Raw genomic sequence first — 25,108 nt, 5'->3', positions numbered from 1 at the left:
TTATGTACCTTGTGTGTACATATAATTATATTTTTGATAATCTACTTTAAAGCCTTTAGCTATACAATGTCAGACCCCAGAGTGAGTGAGCCACTGTTACAATTCAAAATGAGAGCAAAAGGATATGCCATCCAACACAAGCTACCCTATGAAATTTCTAGTACTTTTGAAAAATCATACCTAACTCCTTCTCATTTGAAAGAAGATACTCATAAAGGAATAGTACCTACGAAAGTGATTTCTTTGGGTTTCAATTCTTAATGTACAATGAAACATTTGAACTATTCAATATTAAAGTAAAATGGTTTTAACACCTTCATTCGTTCATCTTAATAAATCTGTGTAAATTTTATCAGGTGCCAATGCCTATACCAGATTCTTCATTTCTGATCTCTTAAGTTTGTTGTTGTTGTTTTTTGTTTTTGTCGGTCATGGGGCTTGAATGCTGGGCCTGAGCGCTGTCCCTCAGCTCTTCAGCTCAAGGCTAGCACTCTACCATTTTAGCTACAGCACCACTTCCAGTTTTCTGGTGGTTTATTGGAGTTTCACCAACTTTCCTGCGTGGTCTGCATTGAACAGTGATCCTCAGATCTCAGCCTCCTGAGTAGCTAGGATTACAGGAGTGAGCCACGGGTGCCCAGCTTTCTTAAGTTCTTTTCAAGTCAGTGGGAGTTGAGATGGGGAAGAATAGTATGTTCTTCCCTCCTGACCACTTTCCTATACTGTTGACTCTCCACATTCTGGTTAAATTTCCACATGTTGATACTCTTGACCAGAGAAGTAGAAAGAAAACATCTGACACCAGAGTTGTCATGTTTACTAAGCACCTAACACTATTTTCCTAAGTAGTGTATTTCCCCTCTAAAAAATATGTAAAAAAATATCAATGAACAGTATCAGACCCAACTTCCAGAAAAAGTGATTCAACTACATATCTGGGACCTTACAATTGCTTTCCTGCTATTGAATTCAGTCCTAATGAAACCATAGTAATAAGCGGCTCTCCCAGTGTGAAAACTAGAAGAGAACCAAAAATTATGTCTCTTCTTTATAAATGTATTAATAAGCTAGTCAAGACAGTACTTTTAATGAAGTAGAAAAATAATAACTTGCCAAATGCATTGGCACCCAAATCTTTTTGCTTTTCTAACCTATCAGCTCTTAAGCTTCTATCTGGGCAAGAATAGGCCAGTAGGTTGAGGAAGAAAAAGGTAGAGATTTGATGGAAAACTGCCCCTATACTATACATAAGGCTTATTAGGACAAGCCAGTTCTCCTTCCTGCTTTTCAAACTTCCGAGTACAATGATGAGTTTAGCTAGGTATTTAGAGTGACTTTCTCTTAAACAAGCTAAACTGGCCATTATTTGACAGCTCACTTAGATGAAGCTAAGCAGCTCAGTCACCCTTGATGTAAAGAACTCTTGGATCCTCAGCTTCCACCCTGTGAAAGGGTAGTCGAGGACAACACTTCACAAGTTCTGTTCTGGAGAACACTGATCTCAACAGCTTCTTAAGAAAAAAGTATTCAATAGAAAAAATTACACTTAATATACTTAAATTAAAAGATACACTTAAATTTTAAAATATACTTAATTCTTGAATATGCACATTATCATATTTTAATTCTTGCATAAAGGAAACCCCTAATTTTTATATAACCTAGAATTTTCCAAATTTATGATCACTCTTATATAAAAAATATAGTTTGTGGAATTAGTATTCTATATAAAAGGAAAACATGTACTGAAGAACTCAACTCCTATTAAGAACTGGAATGGGAATTTACCATTTTATCTCACCTCTCCCTCATCTATTATGCAAGCTCACCCAACTATGGAAAATTTGAAACTCTAAATGCAAGAAAGGGTAGTTAATGATCTCAAGAATGTTAGAGAGAAGCTATTTTCATGCAAACATCATGCGATGAGTCAGTAGGATGTCAAATCATTTGCTCCATGTCCTTATCAGGATAAGGTAATACATGCAAGGCTGAGGGATCTAAGACAGGCTTCAACAAAAAAAGGTACACAGGAGCCCAAAGGAATCATAGTATTGAGCTTCTTAGGGTATTTCTAAGATGTATATGATTTACATCATCATTTCACCTTTAAGTTCAGCTGTTTTACAATAATAATGGGTTTCAGACAGAGGAAATCCTAAGTTTAAGAACAAAAGATTCAAAAATGTGATTAAGAACACTATCCCACCATTAGATTGCTAAACTACTTTATTAACAATTAACATAGTAGCATATCATTCAGTAGAGATCTCATAGAAGGTATAAAAGCAAAGATACAGATAGGGAAGGGATGACACTGTTCAAAAAGAAATATACTCTTTACCTGACTTATGTAACTGTAACCCCTGTGTACATCACCTCATAACTGCAATACAAAATTAAATTTAAAAAGAAAAGGATTATGCTAAATAAAACAGAATAGAGTGACATCCAATGGGTATAGTAAAATGATCAGTGTAAGACTAGAAGAGGAAGGAGTCCCAACTTGCAGCCTCCCACCCAGTTGCCTTTCTGCTCATGAGTACAGATTTATTTTAAAGTGCCAAAACATAAGTTTAATAACTTATAGGTACTGCTATATAAGCCAGTGAATAAATATCACCAGCTTGCATAAATATTACTTTAGATCAGAAAATTCCAGGAAGTGGTGCTGTGGCTCAAAGTGGTAGAGTGCTAGCACTGAGCAAGAAAGGATCAGGGAGAACATCCAGGCTCTGACAAATAAACAAAAACCACCACCAACAAATAAACAAAACAAAACAAAACAAAACAAAAACAAATGTTATAGTATTCCAATTACCTAAAGTTCTATGAATAAGTACTATGGGTCATCAGAGATTCATTTTTTTAATGTAAGCTGGGAAGTTTTATCCTTAAATAGTTCAAATATATAGATGTCTTTAAGTTGTCAGACCAATGCCACAACCTTCCATGATGTTTGACCATGCTAATGTTTACTTAATGAAAAAAAAAAAGATTTAAAAAATGGTTTGCATTATATTAAGTGAAGTAAGTCAGGCCCAAAGAAACATAGGTCCCATGGTTTCCCTTATTTGCAATATCTAGTATATGTATGAGTCAAGCAGAAAAGGTCAGATAAGGTGATGTTAGGGAAATGAACCCTAAGATATGTATTCAAATTTTTTTCTTTCATGCGATTGTTTCTAACACATTTATGAGTACTTCTTTGTTGCTTTGTATGTCCCTCCCCCACAGTATAACCCCTGCTTTCACTGTATTTGATGTCAGTATAATTTGCGGAGGGGAAGGGGAAAAACAAATCATTTAAACAGGGATACAGGTGGACCCATTGCAACAATGAGATGTACAAGTCATTATGTCGAAAACGAACTTTACAACTTTTGTGCGGGGGGGGGGGGACTGGAGGATTGGGGGTGAGGGTGGGGGGAGATGGGAAGGGATGGGAAGGGGAAGCAAAGGAGGAGGCAATGATGCTTGATAAGAAATGTACTCATTATCTTGCCCATGTAATTGTAACTCCTCTGTAAAGTATTTTCACAATAAAAAAAAATAGTTTTCCTAAAAATAATTCCAAATCCACATATATTTGACCAAGGTTTAAACAGAATACACACACACTCACACAAAAACTCTACACAATTTTATACAGAACTTTTTATTTAAGAATAACTAAGTCTAACTGAACTCAGGATACTTCACTTTATTTTTTTTTTAAATCTCTATATTTAAGACAATACACCAAGGAGGTTTAAAAGGAAAATTAACCAATAAAAGATAGGGACAAGAACATGCAGAGTGAAGCAAAGAATGGAAAAGAGAAGGAAGAGGAGGAGAGGAAAAAAGGAGAAAGATGTCCCAAACACTATTAAAATACTTTTCTGAGGGGCATCTGGGTTGGTTCCATATCTTAGCTATGGTAAATAATGCTGCAATAAACATAGTTGTGCTGGTAGCTTTAGTATGGTCTTGTTTGTGATCATTTGGGTAAATGCCTAAAAGTGGGATTGCTGGGTCATAGGGGAGCTCAATGTGGAGTCTTTTGAGAAACCTCCATACTGCTTTCCAAAGTGGTTGAACAAGTTTACACTCCCAACAACAATGCAGTAAGGTTCCCTTCTGTCCACATCCCCTCCAGCATCTGTTGTTTATTAGAGTTCTTGATTATAGTCATTCTAACTCATCTGTTCCCTGGCATGTTGATGCTACTTACTACTTCTTACTTCTGCTCTCTGCTAACAAACAAGATGATGTTGGAAATGTTCAGTCACACACACAAAGTTGTGTAACACCATTACAACTACAGTACAATATATTCAGAACAAAATATCTGACCCAGAGAAGAAATGGGCCTTAGTCTTTACATCTGGTTATTTTGGGAAGTTATAAGCTGCTCAAGAGAGTTTACCCCAAATAACTCTGAAATAATTAGGTAATAATCCAGAGAGGAATTTTCCACAACTGGATTATTAAATAACTAATTAGTCTACAGGGAAGAAGAGCAAAGAGGGGAAAAAAAAAGAACTAGGGCAGGTTATGAGGAAAAGGTAATGCTGACAAGAATTAGCACTACTGACTGTCAGTCTCCTCTGCCTCAAAGGTTGCTTGTTTCATTCTTTAAGAACAAATTTTATTAATGAAAATTCTATTCATTTAATATTGGTAACATGCCAGTTAAGTAAGACTCACATTTTTCTATTAGAAAGGAACATCCTAGCACTGTAGATAGGATGAGGTGAAAAGTGAACAAGACTTCGTTGTTGTTGTTGTTTTGGCCAGTATTAATATTTGAACTCGGGGGTCCTATACATGCTTGCCTTCCTTGCTCTGCTGTCACTCTACCACATGAATCACATTTCCAGCTGTGGCTTTTTGCTGGTTATTTTGAAGTCTCATATTAGGTGTGAAAGAAGGTAGCACAGACAATGCAAACTAACCTTTTTATATGTAGTAGTACAAATACATTCCACAAAAGCAAATAGTTAACTGTAAATTCAAGCCCTTTCAAAGTATTATTGCTAATTTCAATCATTCTCAGCTTTAAAAATAAAACTTAAGGGCTGGGAAGGTGGCTCAGTGATAGAGTGCTTACCTTGCATGCATGAGGCCCTGGGTTTGATCCCTCATCACCACATAAGCAGAAAAAGCTGCAAGTGGCACTATGGCTCAAGTGGTAGAACACTAGCCTTGAGCTGAAGAGCTGAGGGACAGCACCCAAGCCCAGAGTTAGGCCCACAACCAACCAAAAAAAAAAAATTGTTTTAAATATATACACAGAATTAAATTACATATATCAACTGCTTATAGAAAAGTAAAACCACCAATAAACAGAGTAAGATTAATGCCAGCTTCCTAACCTTTAACAAGAACTAATTCCTGATTCTAGTTTGAATTTTATTAAGGTCTGAAGGTGGAAAAAAAAAACAAAAAACCAGGACAGAAAATGTTAGTGAGATCAACAGTAGCCTTATTTGAAAATGGAGACTTTGTGGATGAAAGAAGTTAAGCTGATCATTCGGATGAGGTCCTTAAACCAATTACTAATGTCCATATGAGAAGATATACACGTGGAAGAAGGCCCTATCACAAAAGAGGCAGAGACTGAAGTGGTACAGCTACAAGCTCAAGACTGCCAGGAGTCACCAGAGCTGGGGAAAGATAAAGAATAAGTCCTCTTAAGAGGAAACACACCCCTCCCTACCAACACCCTGATTTTAGACTTCTAACCTCTAAAATTGTGAAAGAATAAACTTCTGTTATATTAACATACCAACCTGTGGTAATGTGTTTCAGCACCCCTACTAAACAAATTCACATCTTATATCAAATTATCCATTATTATTTCTCAAACTTTTACCGGGTATATACCTGTTCAAGGAACAAATGATCCATGGAGAGCAATGCTTGCACTATCACATTCCAAGTATAAAGAATCTGCTGGCCACCCAGCCTCCAATGAGTCAGTTACACACAAAAGGCTTTTGCTGAAGAGCTGGGTACCCCTTCCTCCATGGGTGAGGGGATCTAACTAAGTTATACCTCATCCTTCTTCTCCTGAATGCGGCGTCTCTCTGCCTCGATAGTCAGCTTCTCTTGAATTTCCTGAGCAATTTCACAGTCTTGTTGTTCACTACAAAACAAAGGTAAAACTAATAATAAAAATAAGGAATAGTGTTAGTAAAACATAATTAACATTGTTTACTGTATATTGGGAACCCTCAGATAGTTTTACCTCACTTTACCCTCATGATAATGACACACACAGGCTGATAATTGTCAAACTGTACAGAGAGAAAACTGGGCTCAGAAACATTAAGTCATTTCCCTCAAGATCACAAAGAAGATATATGGCAGAAACAGTTTTTAATCCTACAGACTACAATGGAATGATCTAGCTTCTTCACCATACCATATCACACTAAGGGGCCTTTTGATGGTAAACAAGCATTGTTTCCAGGAATTCTGCAAAGGTTTTATATGTAAATGAATACACACACACAGATTAATGCCCCCCTAACATCCAAATATATACACAGAAAAAGTCTGCAAGAAATGTTCAACACTGAGAACAGAAATAGGAGAAAATGCTCCTTTAGCTTTTTGAAACCCCTCATACATTTTAGCAGAAAAAAGATCCTTTAATACAGTAATGTCAGAAAAGCTATTTCACAGAAAATGAACGTTGATTTTTCTCAGAAACATTACCCAAGGTGCCCCTACCTACAGAAGTCTTCTGATTTTTTGCTTTTAAAAAAATTTAGAAACTTAAAATTCCAAAATGTGATTATCTCTAGAATGTTACCTTTCATACAAAGTCACTAGCTAAGAAACTAGTTAGGAAGCCTAAAAATTTGCCAGAATAAAAGTCTATCTGTAATTTATATATGCAGTTAGTTTGCTAAGTACATATATCTATCATTCTCCCCTTGTCAACTGAACTTGAAATATTCAACAAGACCCAAATTTGTTTGTATGTTTTATGTTTAATGTCAGTCTTTTGTAATTAAAAACAAGGATCACATGAACTATTTTGTAACTTATTCTTTGGAAAATAAACCCAAATATTCTAACAACACTGAAAATATAAAACTAATTCTCATGTGTATAAGACAATGGTCATTTTTGTAGTACTGGGGTTTGAACTCAAGGAATAAGCTTGCTGAGCAGGAGTTCTACCCACCTTGAGCTACACCTCCATGCAGGAAATGGAAATAAACAGGTGAATTTATATAAGTATGCACACACACTAGATGTGTATACACAAAAAAGCAGAAAGAAAGCAAGAGATTACAAGCAACAGAACATAAGCCAGAAAGAGGAAAACAGGTATTTAGAGCCAGAAGAAAAAAATAAAAAGTCTGTAGATCCGATTTGTGTGTGTGTGGATAGATCCGGGTGTGTGTGTGTGGGCGCGCACGTGTGTGTGTGTGTGTGTGTGTGTGTGTGTGTGTGTGTGTGTGTGTGTGTGTGTGTATGTGTGTGTGTCCGGGATGTGTGCGTCCGGGGTGTGTGTGTCCGGGTGTGTGTCCCAGGAGTGTGTGTGTGTCCAGGGTGTGTGTGTATGTGTGTGTGTGTCCTTGCACACACATGCTCATCCTAGGGCTTGAACTCTGGGCCTGACTACTGTCCCTGAGCTTTGTGCTTAAAGCTAACACTTTATCACTTGAGCCTCAGCTCCGGTTAATTGAAGATAAGAGTCTCTTGGACTTTTCTACCTGGACTGGCTTTGAACAACTATTCTGTTACTACAACACTTTTCCATTTCAGTTAATCAGCTGTTAAGTGAATGATTTTACATCTAGGATTCAAATTTGATTTGAATCTAAGATTCAAATCAAAAAAATAAAAATCTGTTTATATTTCCTCATATATTTATATTTATGTAAATATATCATATTTATGTTTCCTCTACATTCATTCACTTCCTTAAAATAATAAGAACCATGGTACTAGTTTGAAAGGCTTCTACCTGAACCTCCCAATGAATGTGAAGTCCATACAGGAGGCAGCCGCTACTGACTACACACAGGTAAACTCAAACAAAGCTGTTCAGGTCTCAGGTGATGGGGATGCTGCAGCTCCTTGTACAGAAAGAACACAAATTTTCAGCTAAGCTTCATGATTTCTAACTGCTCCAAAAAGGGTTGGCTCTAGCTCCATCAGCTAAGTATAAAAAACCACAAGGAAGTAAAATGAGGAGCAAAAGGGATAGTGAGGGGCTGGGAAGGTGGCTCAGTGGTAGAGTGCTTGCCTTGCATGCATGAGGCCCTGGGTTCGATTCCTCAGCACCACATAAGCAAAAAGAAAAAAGCCAGAAGTGGTGCTGTGGCTCAAGTGGTAGAGTGCTAGCCTTGAGCTGAAGAGCTGAAGGACAGCGCCCAGGCCCAGAGTTCAGGCCCCACGACTAGACCCAAAAACAAACAAAAAAAAAGGGATATTGAACAACCTGGTAAGCTTGGCTTTGAAAACAGTGGCCCTCAGACACTGACTGAGTAAAAGAGACCAGCTCATTAAAATTGGAAGCAGCTCATCCTTCTCTTTATATAGCCAGCTGTCAACACTTCTAGAAAGTGAAAGAATTCCTTTCTAATTACTAAGTATTTCCAAAACCTTGGAGTCCCAGGAAGAAATACGCCCATGCCTGGTTCTTCTCTAATTTAGGACCTATTATCTTTCCATATCCCGATTTGTATTTCCCAGTGTTTTGTCTTAATAATCTCATTATGCTCAATGTCATCAACCTAATTCAGGAATTGAACCAGTACATTAACCTCAGAACTGGTTTAACAGAGAATTATGAAAATATAAAGGGTGGCCTTTGATGTGTCTCGAACATTTTATTTGAGCTCTGGCTCTCATCCATCCTCTCTGTGTTACCCTGGGACTCAGAATCTCTCCAATCTGTCCCTTCCTCTCACATCTCCATTACTACCACCTTTCAATTCAGGCTTCAGTGTCTCCGAATTTGACTTGCAATTCTTTACCCACCCAAATTCTCAAGGTAGGTCCCAAAATGGTAACCTAATACCCTTTCAATGGTTTAAAATATAAATGGCTATAATATAAACCTATAAGGCATAATTACTTTAACGTAACTCATAACATAATTTGACTACTTTTTCACCATAGTCTTAAGAATACTCTCACTCTAGCAATACTCAACTTCTCACCATTACTGTAGGTGATTGCAGGTCCTTTTTGTTTCAATCCACATGCACACTATACCTTCTGGAATGGTTTTCCCCAATTATTATCATAAATTTCTAACTAGCCATCAAGATACAGATTAAGCACATCATGTAGCTTCTGAAGCTTTTCCCAATCTCTTTTCATGGACATCATAATCAAATCTATTGTTCAAGTACTTATCTCTCAGTGTATAATGCTCATGTGTTTTCAAGTCTCTAGTGGTATTCTTCAGGCCAGGTTTAGCAAGCCAAAAGAGTATTTATTTGCAATATAAGGAAGCGTAACAAAATTCAGAATAAATTCCTCTATAAATGATAAACAGAAGGATGAACCCTGCCACCAAAGGGGGAAAACACAGTTAGTGTTCCTGTTTTATTTGAACACAACACTAAATTAAGGGATCTCTTCATGTCTCCTTTATTCTTTTCTTCTCAACACATAGTCTTGTGGTAAAATAAACCATTTGAAGTTTGAGTTGTAAGAGCCAAACTTGGACAACAAATACACTGTGAGCTTTTATACATTACAAAAGATTAGAAAGCCATTATACTTTGAAAGATTTTAGAAATAAAAATATGTATTTATCTATCTAATAAGTTTGTTCTGATGTTGAAGTTATGAAGATAACTAAGTATACTAAGTATACAAGTCAGAGCTTTCGAGAACATTCTAGAAACAGAATAAACACAGCTAGGACATAGTAAATAAAGCCAATACAACACATAAAGTTTTTTGCTGTCTACTATTTCATTGGGTCCACTAAATTAACTGTGAGGCAGAGGAAGAAATATCATCTCTCCCTACACTTGTGGCATTAAAAACAAATTCAAGGAACAAAGCTACTAATACTATTAGGAGTTCATGCAGCTATTCACCCACCCAAAACTAAGTTAATGGTACAAAAACAAAGAAAAATTTTCAAATAAAACTATTGAGTAGGTACTGAAGGACTTGTAAGAGAAAACAGGGGAACAGGAGGGATTTCATCCCCTGTCCTAGTTAGCTGCTGGCTCCAAAGACAACTCTCACATTGCTCCCACTCCCCAAATCCTCACAGATCTTTGTAGCGCTTCTGGAGCTGAGCCTGGGCTTTCAGATCTTCCTCTTGGAGCTGCTTAGCCACCTGGAGATCATGCTGGACCAAACGGTTCCGTTGAACATTCGATGCTAGATGATGCTCAACTGTGCAGAATGATTAAAGAGAGTTAGAACAGGAGCTACAATGCTTTTGCTTGTTAGTAACAGACCTCATAATTAATTTAAGAAAGGCTTTACTGCTAAAAGAGTAGCACAGGGATTGTTATTGCCAGCAAAAAGAATCATTTGTTCTAGTCCCATCGCAAAAAAGTGATGGTGCCAGGATTGCATCACCAATATTCTAAGTCAGGGCCTGTGCTCTATTGCCACATGTTACTACTCTTCATTAGCCACATTTTTCAATATTGATAAATTAAGAAATCACGAACTCAAATACATGTACAAACTTGGTTTTACTTTCCTTAAGAACACTGTTAAAAAAAAAAAAAAGTCCACAATGTGACTTCATTTGCCAAGAAAAGATTTTCAGGCCCCTAGCTGAGGACAGGAACAGATTCCTATGATAGGTCCTGGCACATCTTGGACACATTTACAACCACAGTCTCTCTCTCTTCAGGTCTATCGATTCCTCCTATGCATATGGCAGTGTCTTCAAATCCCTGATGGCCAGTCTTACTTTATTTTTTTTTTCAGTCTTACTTTAAAACACTCATAAATTCATTTTCATAAAGCTATTTGCCTAGACAAATCCTTCTGAATCTATGTACAGTGCCTCTTGGTCACAATATTCGTCCCTACATCACCCTAAGAAACTAGCCTCAAGCCACACACTAAAACAAGAAAGCTGAAGGCCCATAAATAAGAGTCATTACTCACTCTCTTGTTCCTGCAGGCTGTGAGCCAGGGTGTGGTCCTCTAGAACAGCAAAATCTCGGCACACTGCAGAGAACAGCAGGGATGAAAGAGGAAAAACAGAGGGAAAGGCTCATTAGCTGTATTTTAAAACATGAGAAGTACTTTGCTTACTTCAAAAAAGAAATTATAATTATTTTAAGATGATCAACTTTGTAACTTGAAATAAACTAAACAGAGTTTCATGAAATATGAAGTCTTCCCTCACACAATTCCACACAGTGCCTGCTCAGTGTCAAGCACAGAGTATTGCAAAATAAGGATCACCATCCATAGCATCAGAGCCCAGAGGTCTAAAAGTTCCAGTCCACTTCTCTAAGGGAAGAAATGAGGCTGAAGTAACAGCAGAACAGAGTCAACAATGCATTGACACTGACGTAGAGTGAGAGTGGAGTTCTGTGGGAAGAATTCAAAAAAGCCTAGCCTAAGCTTCAGCCCTCCTCAGTTCAAGGGTCCTCTCACAGGGAGCTATGTGTACTATCCTTTGTTAGTCCCTCACTTAGGAGTAGAGCGCTAGTTTAAGAATAACAAAGGATTAGTTCCATATCTTAGCTATGGTAACTAATGCTCCAGATGCCCCTCAATAGATGAATGGATAAAGAAAATGTGGTGTATATACACAATGGGATTCTATGCCTCCATCTGAAAACATTGCCCATTTGTTAGAAAATAGAAAGACTTGGAAAAAATTATATTAAGTGAAGTAAGCCAGGACCAAAGAAACATAGGTCCCATGGTTTCCCTTATTTGCAATATCTAGTATATGTCTGGGACAACCAGAAAAGGTCAGATAAGATGATGTTAAGTGAAATGAACCCCAAGATATGGACACAAGTGGTTTTTTTTCTTCCTTGCTCTTGTTTCTAATGTATTTATAAGGAACCATGTGTTTTTTTTTTTTTTGTTGTTGCTTTGTATGTTCCTCCCCCATGGTATAACCACTCTTTTCACTGTATTTGATATTGGTATAATTTGGGGAGGGGAAGGGAGAAAACAAATTGTTTAAATAGGAATACAGATTGACTCATTGCAAAAAAGGAGGAGGCAACAATACTGGATAAGGAATGTACTCATTACCTTGCTCATGTAACTGTAACCCCTCGGTACAGTATTTATACAAAAAAAACAAAGGAAGGGATAACAATCCTGGATTAAAAAAATGTACTCATTACTTCAACTGATGTAATTGTAACCTCTCTATACAACATCTTTACAAGAAAAAAAAAGAATCACACTCTTTAATGCATGAAAAAAAAAGTAATTTCCATGGGAAAGTTCTATTCTTTTAAATTCTAATACCAGCGGGTTTAGGTTGAGTCATTTTATTTTACAGAATGAAAGTATTTTCAAAATGAACTAGTTAACTTCCTCATTTGATAGGTGAGAAACTTGAGGATAAAGAAGAAGAGAGTTTTACTAAGACTATACATAGGGCACTGGTGACAGGAACTGGGAGTATGCTACACCAGTAAAATCTCTTTCCTTCTCTAACATTATACCATTCCTTGCCCCCCAGAAAGAAACCACAGCCAAAAAATCTCAAGATATTTTCATATTAATATACACTCTCTATAGGACTTCAATGAATTGATACTTAATTGGGACTTAATTTATAGAAGATGGATTTGCCAATATAACCAAGTTTTATGTATATTAATGCTATTATAAGGGTTGGATGCTTGGCACAGTTGTATCAAGTTCAAGTACCAATCTCCAAACAACAAAATGAATGCTATTGTAACACAATACTTACTGGTTGAAGTAGTTTTATTATAATAAAAGAGCTAATGCTTGTATAGTAGATTATTTTTTTTGGATTACTCGTCAAGTAATATTTTCCAAATCATGAATGCCTATCATTAGGTCATAAAATCAATTTACTAAATCTGGCACAAACACTTAAACATTCATAGGCTAGAAAATAACAAAATTAACATGTAATATAGGTGACTATGGTTTAGAAAGAGCAGTTTTCAATATTTTGTGTATGTATGTATGTATGTATGTATATATATATATATATAGTACCTACATATATAATCATGTGATATTTGTACTAGTTCACAAAACAGATTATTCTGTAGATTATACTGAAAAAACTTCAAAAGATATTTTAACTTATGTTATTAGGCCATCACATTATGTCAAACACATATTTTATGTGTGTTTCATATCATGCTGATTAAAATTAAAATTATAAATTATTTGTAAAGGGATGGGAAGGGGAAACAAAGGAGGAGGCAACAATGCTTGGTAAGATATGTACTCATTACCTTGCCCATGTAATTGTAACCCCTCTACAGGGTATTTTCACAATAAAAAATAAATAAATAAATAATTTGTAGTTTTCCATGTAGAGTATTGTATGCCTGCAATATTTATATTTTATTTTTAATATATTAAAACAAAAGATACATTGTTTATGGGCAGATATATCAGAATTAAAAAGTTGGTTTTTAAAGATATAACTTGACACAAACTAAACTGAAAGTAGCGGTAATCCTAGAGAGATGAAAAGGGGCATGTCTTAGCATTAAACAAGGGTAAAAAATTAGGCAAAATATTGACATGTATGTGAATGGTAGATTCCTTTTCCTGTTTTTTCATTTGTTCTGTTTCAGTTCTGGGGTTCGATTGAAGAGTTTGCATAGGTACCTAATATTAAGCTATATACTCAGCCCACACATTAGGTTCCTGGCTTTCAGTATTTTCTGTGCTTTTTGTTTTGTAATGTGCTATATATAAACCATTTCTTTTTAAATTCTATAATTAAGTCTAACTTTTAATCCATTGCTTTCATTTCATTAATGGCATATATTGCTAAACTATGTAGGAGCTTAAAAACTGCTTATTCTAAAAAGGACTGACTCTGACTTAGGACCACAAGTTAAGTAAAAGCAGGATAAAAAGGCAGCGCAACTTAGGTCCACAAGAAAAAGCAGGATAAAATGGCAGCCCATCTGTCTTCTCTGTCTTCTCTAAAACCTTTGAGTCAGATTCTGCCTAATTGCTGTAGGCATGTTATTTAGAAATTTTGTTGTTGTTGCTGCTGCTTTTGTTTTATTTTTGTCTTGCTTGTTGGTTTATCTTTGGAAGAATAATGGGGAGGCAAAGGGTGAACAAATACAACAGTGGTACTTATTAAACACAAGGAAAATGAACTGTACACCTTGTGGGTGGGGATGGGAGGGAAAAAAATAGGAGAGCCCAAGGCAAGAGGAGACATGGTTTAAAAAGAATTGTACTCATCTGACTCATGCAACTGTAACCCCTCTGTATATCACCTCTACATAACAATAAATATATTAAACATTTAAAATTGTTCAAAGGTTTGTATCTAACAAAACTGAAGGCTTCAAAGTTAAGAGTAAGGAAGGTGTTTTATGACCAGCGGAACCCCCACCAAAGAACTCCTAAAAATCTCCAGTCATTGTCCTAACATGCATTCACCTCCCCGCTACACACACACACACAAGTAGTAGCATTCATCTCGTGGGAACCAGATTGCCCCCCAGTAAAGACTTCTTCCAGACACCTTGCTGGACCAGAATTGAGATAAAGATCAACAGATCATAAAAGACCGTGTTCAGGCCAGGACTGTTTATGCTGTCTCTTGTCCCTTGCCCCAGTTCTTCCTCTGTTTACATCAAAAGCCACAACAATGGCTGAAATGCTTAGTCTCCCTCTTCCCATGTCCACCCTACCACGCATGTCAATAAATCTCCTTCCTCTGCACTTTACTACTGCATCACTTCAACTACCATATTAGGGCTAGTGGCCAACAGGCTAGAACCCTCTGGTCTCTCCATTCCCTTCCCTTCAGCTACCACCAGGGAGTTCGGCCTCTGGATCAGGACTGGTTACAAAACCAAACACAGAGAAAGGTTTGGTATGTACAAAGATTATTGATTAACTTCGGGCTTTTTAGAAATGATTTTTAAATAACTAAATAGCTAAAGTAAAATATATCCAATTACTGTGAACTGACCCCGAATCTTCTACTGAAAGAGGCTGAACTGGTACCCAAAGGTATGATCAGGGCCTGAGCTGGAAGAGGACCTTGAAGATTCAATGACACTAAGGAAGTGTCTACCAGCACACTGACAGATATAGCATCTCAGAGTTTACTAAAACCTTTCAAATAGTCATTTGCTCTGAAATTGTGTGTGTGTGTGTGTGTGTGTGTGTGTGTGTGTGTGTGTGTGTGTGTGTGTGTGTGTGTGTGTGTGGAAAAAGACAGACAGACAGACATACTGATATAGTTTTATGGGTTTTGTTGTTGTTGTTTTTTGCTTTTTTGTTTTGTTTTGCTTTTGCCAGTGGTGGAGCCTGAGGTCTGGGGTTGGGCACTGTCCCCAAGCTTCTTTTGCTTAAGGCTAGCACTCTACCACTTCAGCCACCGCTCCACTTCCAGCTTTTCTGAGTTTATTGAAGATAAAAGGTCCATAAACTTTACTGTCTGGACTGCAATCCTCAGATCTCAGCTGAGTAGCCAGGACTACAGGTGTGATCCACCAGTGCCTGGTCTACAATATATTTTTTTTCAAGACCTCGCAATATATTTTCCGAACCATTACTCTAATATAAGCTAGAAAAGAGTCACAAATTCAATCACCTTTGTAAATCAATAACTAGAATGGAATGTGGAACACACTTCACCAGAAAGTCAAGTTTAGAGTATGAACTGAACTTTGTTCTTTGTCTGGCACACCGCACTTGAATAGCTCAATGTATCTTAAATACACCTGAGGGCACATTTAAGATATTCATTTGGAATCTACTTTAATCTTTCTACTTCTCAAACCTTTTCCCTCCAGGCTCATTTTCACTCAACCACAACTTAGTCTTGACTAAATGCTATCAGTACAACCCAGCTTTTTTGTTTATTGTCCTAGTCTGTTACTAAAAGGAGATTGAACACCACAGTTAATTCACAACTATTCTTGTTCCCACCAACAGTGACAGTCCCTTAGCCCCTTCCCTTTACCCTAACCACTTCTCCAAAACTACTAGCTAGCCAAGTTATTTTACCTGCTTCCAAGCTTAGAAGATCAACATATAGATGTCATCTACAAAGGCAGACAAGTGTCCCCCTAACTGTCTGTAAAGAAAACAGAACAGGCAATAGCTATGTACATATGAACATATGAAATGATGCTAAGTGAAATGAACTCCAAGATAAGGAAGCAAGAAGGGTTTTTTTGTTGTTTTTAATATACTGTGTGAAGTTACCCCCCCTCCCCCCCCGCTTTGGTCTATGCGCTGTTGTCACTGTTTTTGATGTTGGTATCCTGTGTCTCATATATACTATTATCTGATTTGGGTAAGGGAGGTGAAATAACAAAATGATGAGACAAAGGGTGAACCAATACAACAGCAACATTCATAAGATAACATGTTGAAAATAAACTTTACTATCTGGAGGGAATTGGAGGGAGGGAAAGTGGGAGAAAAATGAGGGAGTAACAATGTTTGATGAGAAATGTATGTATTATCTTACTTATGTAACTTTAAACATCTTTACATCACCTTTACAATGAAATTATTTAAAAAAAAAAAAGTAAGTATAGCAGGGGCTTTGTGAGGTAATCTCTTGATCTTCTAAACTATTAATGTGTATATACAATGGGACTCATTCAGTTAAAGATTTTCCCTAAATATCCAAACTCTCTTGAAGCCATTTAATAAGCACTCTTTTACTCAATAAATGTATTAAGCTCTATGTTTCAGTATAAGTCATCTCCAAATCACAAAGAGGTGGAGATGAATGAAAAGTTAAATAGGCTAACTTAACAACAGATGTCATACTAAAGACCTGTAGTAAATTCTAAAGGTAAAAATATTTGAGCAGTGAAGCTTGTTAGGAGTTGGAAGGAGGAATAATAAGAAGTGGACTTGGATAGTGTCTCAGATGCCCTTTAAATAATGTGTGAAATGGACTGCAAAATAAGGTTAAAACTCCCAGACGCAGATGTTCAGCATGATGGCAGAGGGAGCAATTACAGAAAAAAGGATGCAAAAGACAAAAAAAAAAAAATTCAGCAGCAATGTCCTTAAGTGACTCAGAAATGCATCTGAATGGCAATCACAGCAAGGGGGATGAGCTAGAAAGAGTCTGTGAGAATGAGAAACAATGAGAAACAAATTCTACCCAGTATTCCTAATTTACAACGTATAGACCAAAGGAAATCTGGTATTTATTGCCATTTTTTTCCTTCTTCCTGAGTCTCTAACACCATCATTCTTCTGTTTGCTTCCTCATTATTTTTCCCTACACAGAGATCTGTTTGATAATTTTGTCTCCCAGCTCTAGGAAGAGCCTGCTCCCCATTCTCCTACCAGTAACTAGGAGGCTTTCATATATATATACAGTGAAAGAACTGCTTCTTTTGCAAAGCAGAGCACCCTCATCAGTTCACTCCTTGGAAATTGCCAGAAAGAAGAAACTACATTTCTACACTCTATTAACTAATAAGGTAAGTAAATAAAGAAAAAGAAGCATCAATAACTTAAATGTCCCCTGAAATTCTGGTTCAATGAAAACAAGTTTAAAGTCCTACATTAGTATTTCAACCAGGGGTTTCTTGGTCATTAACAACTGCACGTGGTGATTCCCTCTGAGCCTTCTACCAATAAAGAAAACCTCCATTTTACATACAATATACTAGATTGATATTTTTAAAAAGTTCATTTTAAACAAGTTTCTCTCTTCCCACTAAGGAATAATATTCTCTTTAAAACCTGTTTCAGAGAAGTGATTTAGGTTTAGAAGTTAAAATGAAAGTCACTGAATCCCCTTATCATTTTTCGTCGATAAATAGAAGTTTCTCTTTCCAGTTGCTATCACAAGTATGTATATGCATACATGCATGTGTTCACATACATGATAAAATATATCTTGCTTAATCTTCATGAACATATTCATGAATTTTAGCCAAGAATCAAGGACTTAATCTATATTTATACTGGTAACACATTTGAGGAAAAAAAAAAAATCTTGGGATCATTTGTCTAAACTATTTTGCACAAAAGCTTAAGTTCCAAACTAAATTGTACTCCTCTTAGCCAGAACTCTTTCTTTCACTACAATCACATATGCATTATGAGCACACATCATGGCTCTAGGACATTCTCTTATTATATTTTATAAGTACACATTTCCAACTCTTTTGCATTTAACTCTACACAACTAGAAAAGTAAAAATCATTTTACTTTTTTCATTCTTTATCCACACCTCAACTCTGAAAGTGTAATTCCTATAACTCAACCACTACAAATTTCTAGCCACATAATTTTGAATAGATTGGTAGTACATTCATTCACGGTTTCTTTCAACCAGTTCTGTTTTACTTCTTATGGAATGATGGAATTTTATGAATTGTCTTGCTTTTTTGTAACAAATAGACTATACGCTCATCTGTAAACATAGAAATACCCTCGATGAACAAGGAAAATATTCCAGAAACACTCTATATCTTTAAAGTATGAGAAGCAGCTATAGTTAACATTTACATGGAAATTTGTAGATTACATTGCACTTTCACTTTTACTCCTAATCATTTAAAATAAGTTCTACCAATATCTTCACTTTACCTATTAACAGAGGTTGGCAAGAACACAAACAAAATTGTAAACACTCCACCTCTCGGCTCAAATATTTCTGCTCAAAAAACAGAGAGGGGGTAGGAGGAGAGGGAGAGGGAGAGAGAGAGGGAAGGAGAGAGAGAGGGGGAAGAGAAGGAGAGGGAGGGGAGAGGGAGAGAGAGAGAGAAAGAGAGGGAGAGAGAGAGAGAGAGAGAGAGAAATGGACCTATGTGTATATATATATAATAAAATGAAAATCTGAGTAAAAGTGATACAAGTAGTCAAAAAGCAAGTTCTAAGTCCTAAAACAGAAAAGATGAAACAATTTGACCCATTATTTCCTATGCATAGACCTTTTAGCAATGAGTTAGCCAATATTTAGTCCAAAAAACAAGAACAATAAAAGCTTCCTTTAATTTGCATAGTGTTTCATAAGTGACCTAAGAAAATCCTCTAGTGTCTACCGTGGAAAATTTAAGAAAATTCTCCCTTTGAGATACACCAATCTACCAACCCTCTCTCTGGTTCTTCATATGACATCAAGACTTTCCTTCTCTTTGAGAAGGCAGGGAATTACTAAATTCTGAACTAATGTACTAAAGTATTTAATAACAATTTAAACTAATACCCAACATATATACACTCCTACGCTTTTGTTCAACTAAAACAGTAATGTCTCAGTCTATCAAAGTCCATTCTTAGAAGTTTTTCTTAGTTTTTTTCTTAAAATTACCAGGTGGAAAGAAATTTGGATGTCAGAAAACTGTACACATGACAAACTGTTTATGCTTGCTGTTCCAACCAAGTTTATATATTTGGGGACTAAGATGACATCAATGTCTTCACTAACAGCACCACCAAAACCAATCAAAACACCATCACTGCCAATCCAGCTAGCGGCAGTCAGAAAGTTCTTAGAGATGCTAAGCTATAGGATGCAGACAACCTCCTAAGTGTCCCAATTATGAGCCTCCGAGCTGCTAGTCACTATCAGGAAGAAGGCTGAAAATCAAGAGGGTATCTAAGCAATGTTTAAGCAATATATCAGCTATAAAACAAAGGGTAATTGAAACCTTTGATCCTTCTCCCTCAGTGCCCTAGAATTTCCATCTCATTGAAATAATTTTAAAAGTATGACACAAAGAGGGATTGACAGCTAATTTTGACAGAGGCTGAGCAGATAGGTGGCACAGGTGTCCTGTCCTCATTTACTCCATTCCTAGCGGTCAACAGTAGAGCTGCTTTTCTAAGTCTCCAAATCCCTTGTTGGTTCCAATCCGCCATAGTTACCCCATCTGTTGAGGAGAGATGATCTTTCTGAACAGAGATGCAGTTAGATGTACCTGCCTGTAGTTATTTCTTAGTACAACTACTACCCACAAAGTACACAGATTTCCATGACTCCTTTGTGAAAGACAAAACAAAAGACCTGCATTCTACACAAGTAAAAGAATTGCAGGATCAAGAAATATTAACCAATACTACAACTGTTTAGGGATGATTAGTGGTTTGGGTTTTTATTTTCAGTGGTCTGGTGGTTGCTGGGTGTAGAACAAAGAGAATGGGAGAACCTTGCTATGATAGGAAAAGCTCAGACACTATCACATAGATGGGGGAGGAGCCTACTCTATCAATACCCACTCACACCCTCTTTGCTGTCTAAACGACTCACTCCACAATTTAAATGTTATTATTTCTATCAACTCAAATTTATACTTTATACTACATGCAATAAAAAAAAAATCAATGGAGCTGGGAATGTGGCTTAGTGGTAGAGTGCTTGCCTTGCATGTTCGATTCCTTAGTACCACATACACAGAAAAAGCTGGAAGTGGCACTGTGGTTCAAGTGGTAGACTGCTAGCTTTGGACAAAAGCAGCTCAGGGTCAGTGCCCAGGCCCTGAGTTTAAGCCCCAGGACTGGCCAAAAAAAAAAAAAAAATCAGTCCATAGCAATGGTTTTTGTCCATTCTTTCTTTAATGTGTCATAGCACATGATATATAAACTTTGGCATTAATCATAGTTAAACGATTTTATATATCCATTTCCCTAGTATATATTTTAAGTCCTTAAATATGGGGAAAATCTTATGAGTCATTTTTATCTCCATTGTTCTTATCAGGGTCTGGCTTGGGATTTTCCCATAAATGTTTCTGAAAAGAATGGCTCCTGAGAACAAAGGTGGTTAAATATTCACTATATAGCATAAAACACTGATTTTTTTAATTCACAGCCATCCAGCATATTGACTCATTCAAATTATTTGCCTTACTCAAAACAAGGCTAAAAAACTACATGCCAACTCATATTACTTCAAATGACAGTGAATCCTATCACTCCAAATCTCAAGTGTATTTTAATGGACAGGTATCTGAGAGAATCTGAGAATACCCAGAAACATTTACTCAGGCAAGTGACCAATTTATGGTATCTGTGAACCAAAACTAAAGTCATCACTGTATTTGGGGGGGCGGGGGGGGAGGGGAGATTTGGAATAATATACTGATGATCATATAGATTTTTTTAAATGGCAATGTCCAGATTACAGCCTAATATTATAGAATATCAGTGTACTTATATAGTCAAATCAGTTTCATTCAGCAGCAATTACATCAGAAAGAAGAAATGTGAAATCTTCACTTTATTATATGTGCTATGATACACTGGAAACAAACATACAATGAAAATAAACTCAGGTTTTAAACACACACACATAAACACACAGAAAGTAATCTAAAAAGCAGGAAATTTGATTTAATCCCAACATTTCACTTTCGTAAAATTTATCAAAGGAAGTTTCTAAGTGTGTCCTTCCCTCCTCAACTCCCTAAATTCAGAGTGAAGTAAAAACCCCAGTAACCTAAACCACTTGTTTGGCAGGAAGACTCATTTTAGCTAACCACAGACAGCAGATTGCCGGCAAGTGGTTTGTGAAAATGCTGAGATAATGTAAGTCATCAAGTCAGAAGTACTACTTTAATATCACAAACCATCCACATCATTATCAGAGACCACAGATCACTGGGTAACTTATTGGAAAGTAGAAAATGGCTGAATCAGAAATTTCCATTTGACAGGGTACATGACAGGGCAGGAGAAGAACCATGAAGGAGAAGAGACAGAGGAAGTACCATAGAAATAAAAGCCATTTTTACTCATACCAGTAGTACCATGGGAAAGAGAAAAAACTTTCCACTCAAGCTACCATAAATGATTTTTTAAAAATACATACAACTTCACAGGCTTCCTATATGTGGCATAGACATGAACTTACAGACTGGTGTTATCATGAAGCCAAAACTTTTTTGATGTCAATAATGAAGTAAAACATATATTCTCAGAAAACACAGATGCGTATATTAACATAAAACACTGAAGGTTAACTCCTTTCCTTCTCAAAGAGACTCCATAATCTGAAAAGAGATTAAATGAAAAAAATCACTTAGTCTGAGCTCTCATCAAAGCAAATCTTGAATTGTTATTTTACTCCCACACTTCAAGTGGTCCATCAAACCGCAAGTGATACATATTCCAAATGGTCTAATGTTGTATAAATCGTGTATCAAAAAGACATCTTCCTTAAACTAGACTAAAATCTGTATGTTCTATCATTATTATCATTATTCTAAAGTCTATTGTCCTCATTTTTTCCACAGTATGTAAGTCACATGTAGTAATTTCAATTTAAAATTAAAATTTAAAAATTCAATCCTCAGTTTCATTAACCACATTTCCATTGCTAAATAGCCACATGAGGCTGGTGAGTGTACAATACTGAGTATCTCCAGCACCACATTAAGTCCTATTGGTTAGCACTGCTCCAGACAATCATCAGAACATGACCCTGCTTAGGCAATGACCCTGAATTAGGCTCTGTAGAATTTAAAACCATTTGAAGTGTAAGTGTAAGTGTGTGTGTGTGTGTGTGTGTGTGTGTGTGTGTGTGTGTGTGTGTGTGTGTGTGTGTGTGTGTGTGTGTGTGTGTGTGTGTGTGTGTGTGTGTGTGTGTGTGTGTGTGTGTGTGTGTGTGTGTGTATTGTACGTATGCATGTATGTAGAAGCACACTTACATTATAACCAAGTTATAATTTACTTTGGCAACCAAACTGTCCTGACAACCAAGAGTTCTGAGTATATTACAGGCTCTTGTGCGAGGCACCAATTTATCTTCAGAGTGCTTGTATACTATATTCCTTATATTTTTCTTTTCCTGAGTAGTTTTGTTCACCTCAGCAGGGTCAAAGAGAAAATATTATTCTACATTTACATGATAATCACTGTGCAGCTACAATCACAGAGAAAGTGAAGGGAAACAGGTATTCGGCATAGCTACAGAAGTTTATTTTGGTTTTCTGTTTTTGTTTTTTTTTGTTTTTGTGGTACTAGAGTTTGAACTCAGCCTGGGTAGGAACTCAACCACTTAAGCTATGCCCCCAGCCCTAGAATTTCAATTCATAAAACGTAACTGCTATTGAGTAAACTTACCAAATATCTAATTCTGTACCAAATACGTACCAACGGACATTGGCAAATATGTATATTTAGGAATTTCAACCTGCTTTGAAAATTAAACTAATTACAATTGAAAGGAGCAGTCTCCTAAATTTATTGCTAACCCTATCTTCTTAAAATAACAATAACTTTTTACATGGATCATTTCCTCCAGAACAATTCAGGAATATTTTAACGTATAAAGCAACTATTTTACTGCTAGCATCATAAAAGTGAGTAAAATATAAGAATTCTGCTATTTTTAAATGCTCAGTTCATTTTTAAGTATTTTATGACTTACAAAAGTTCCTAATTCGGCAAAAAGAGATGGATATGAAAACTATAATACAAAAAGAATGAAATTCTCCGTGTTTTCTATACAACAATGCACACAACACTGGCTCTGTGAGATACTTAGTAACAGACACTGCATAATGAACCAATCTTGCTCAACACTCCCCACGTAAATAATCTTGTGTCACCTATTTGCTCACCTATGAGAAAAATAATAATCATCAATAAGTACCTGAGCAATGCAGGGAATTAAAATTTTAAGATACTCACAAATTATCCTCCTAAGAGACCATCACACCTATGTACAAAACAACATATTGATGGATGGAGAATGATAAGAAGGTTGATATTGATCAAGATGCACTGTACTCATAATGTGACTTACAGAGATGAAACCCTTTTGTACAACTAGTTAAAAAAATACATTACTGATTGTCACAATGCACATTCAAAAGTGTAGATGGCAGTATATGAGCAATAGTAAGCAGAATCTTGTCAAAGCAATTTTTTTCTCTAAGAATATCCAGACAAAACTTATTTATTCTATTTTGGGCCCACGTAACCCTAAAGCAACTCCAACCTTCTTCTGCTGTATCCCTATTTGAATGGCACTTTTCCTGGCACTTAAACAAGCCATCAAATGGTTTGGCAGCCAATTCTCTGTTTGCCTTAGCCTAGAAAGAAAAGCCGCGCATTTTCTCAAACCTCTGTAGAATGAATCCAGTGATGCCCATTAAAAACCAAAAGATCACATCCAACCCAACTTAAGTACAAGTTTACACCAGGGGAAGAAAACCCATTTTGGTTTATTGGCTTTGTAGAACAAGAGAGTTGCCTTAAGTACTGGCTTCTGCACGCCCTGTTTATCCTTGAGTCAGATATTCCCACTTTCAAATTCTCTTGTGCAAGTAGGTATTTTCTAGCACTTTACTTCCTATAAAGCTAGTAAATTAATTTTAATTTCAAAAAACAATCGAGAAATTCTTCAAGTTCTCCAACAACTTTATTATAGTTATAATAAGATAGTAGATAAAGTAAAATATTCTTAGAATCTTGCTTCCATAAAATAAACTACAAAACTCATAGTTCCATTTTGGTCACTACTTGTCAGAATTCTATAAACATTTCCAGTGACCTACTAGTATGTAAATCAAAACTTAAGGAAAAAATAAGTCAATCTTCAATATTTCTTATGTCACTATATCATAACTAATTGGTCATGTTCTCTAGAAATACTGAGTCGGTAAGTCTCTGGAGGTCCTGGGCTTCTTTCTAGAATCATATTCAATTTTACAGTAATCTTAGGTAGTGTCTACACAGAAGATCAGAAGACTTGTCTTCCTACATCTGTTTTCTAATAAAAGCAGGCTTACATTAAAATCAGATTTCATCCCTAGAACTACAAGCTCTACAAAATAAGGATGAGGTCTCATAGCAAATTCAAAGAAGTGATCCAAACTGGGAGAGAGAAGGAAGGAGTGACATTTTCCAAAAAGAAATGTACTCTTTACCTGACGTAAGCCCCCTGTATATCACCTTTGTAATAACAATAAAGGTTTAAATCAAAAAATAAAAAAGAGTGGGAACAGCCTACACTAA

General features: G+C 36.3%; 1 protein-coding gene across 3 annotated transcripts in view; it reads right to left on the bottom strand.

Annotated features, from left to right (window-relative positions):
* Ccdc50 (coiled-coil domain containing 50) overlaps nt 1–25,108 on the bottom strand; it is a 63,617-nt gene that overhangs the window by 25,197 nt on the left and 13,312 nt on the right. For 2 of the 3 annotated variants that reach the window (XM_070029832.1, XM_070029834.1), the window contains exons 2-4: nt 11,104–11,166; nt 10,245–10,371; nt 6,040–6,130 (exon numbers count right to left, since the gene is read on the bottom strand). In XM_070029832.1, the coding sequence (XP_069885933.1) occupies nt 6,040–6,130; nt 10,245–10,371; nt 11,104–11,166 (281 nt within the window). Of the gene's footprint in view, nt 1–6,039; nt 6,131–10,244; nt 10,372–11,103; nt 11,167–21,998; nt 22,075–25,108 lie in introns of those variants that run through there. The other variant, XM_070029833.1, reaches the window with a different exon arrangement.

The sequence above is a fragment of the Dipodomys merriami genome, unplaced genomic scaffold (assembly GCF_024711535.1).
Source record: "Dipodomys merriami isolate MVZ:Mamm:240054 unplaced genomic scaffold, mDipMer1.0.p SCAF_2, whole genome shotgun sequence".
Lineage (NCBI taxonomy): Eukaryota > Metazoa > Chordata > Mammalia > Rodentia > Heteromyidae > Dipodomys > Dipodomys merriami.
Note: the sequence above shows the minus strand (reverse complement) of the source record. Positions and strands in the feature narration are given on the sequence as shown.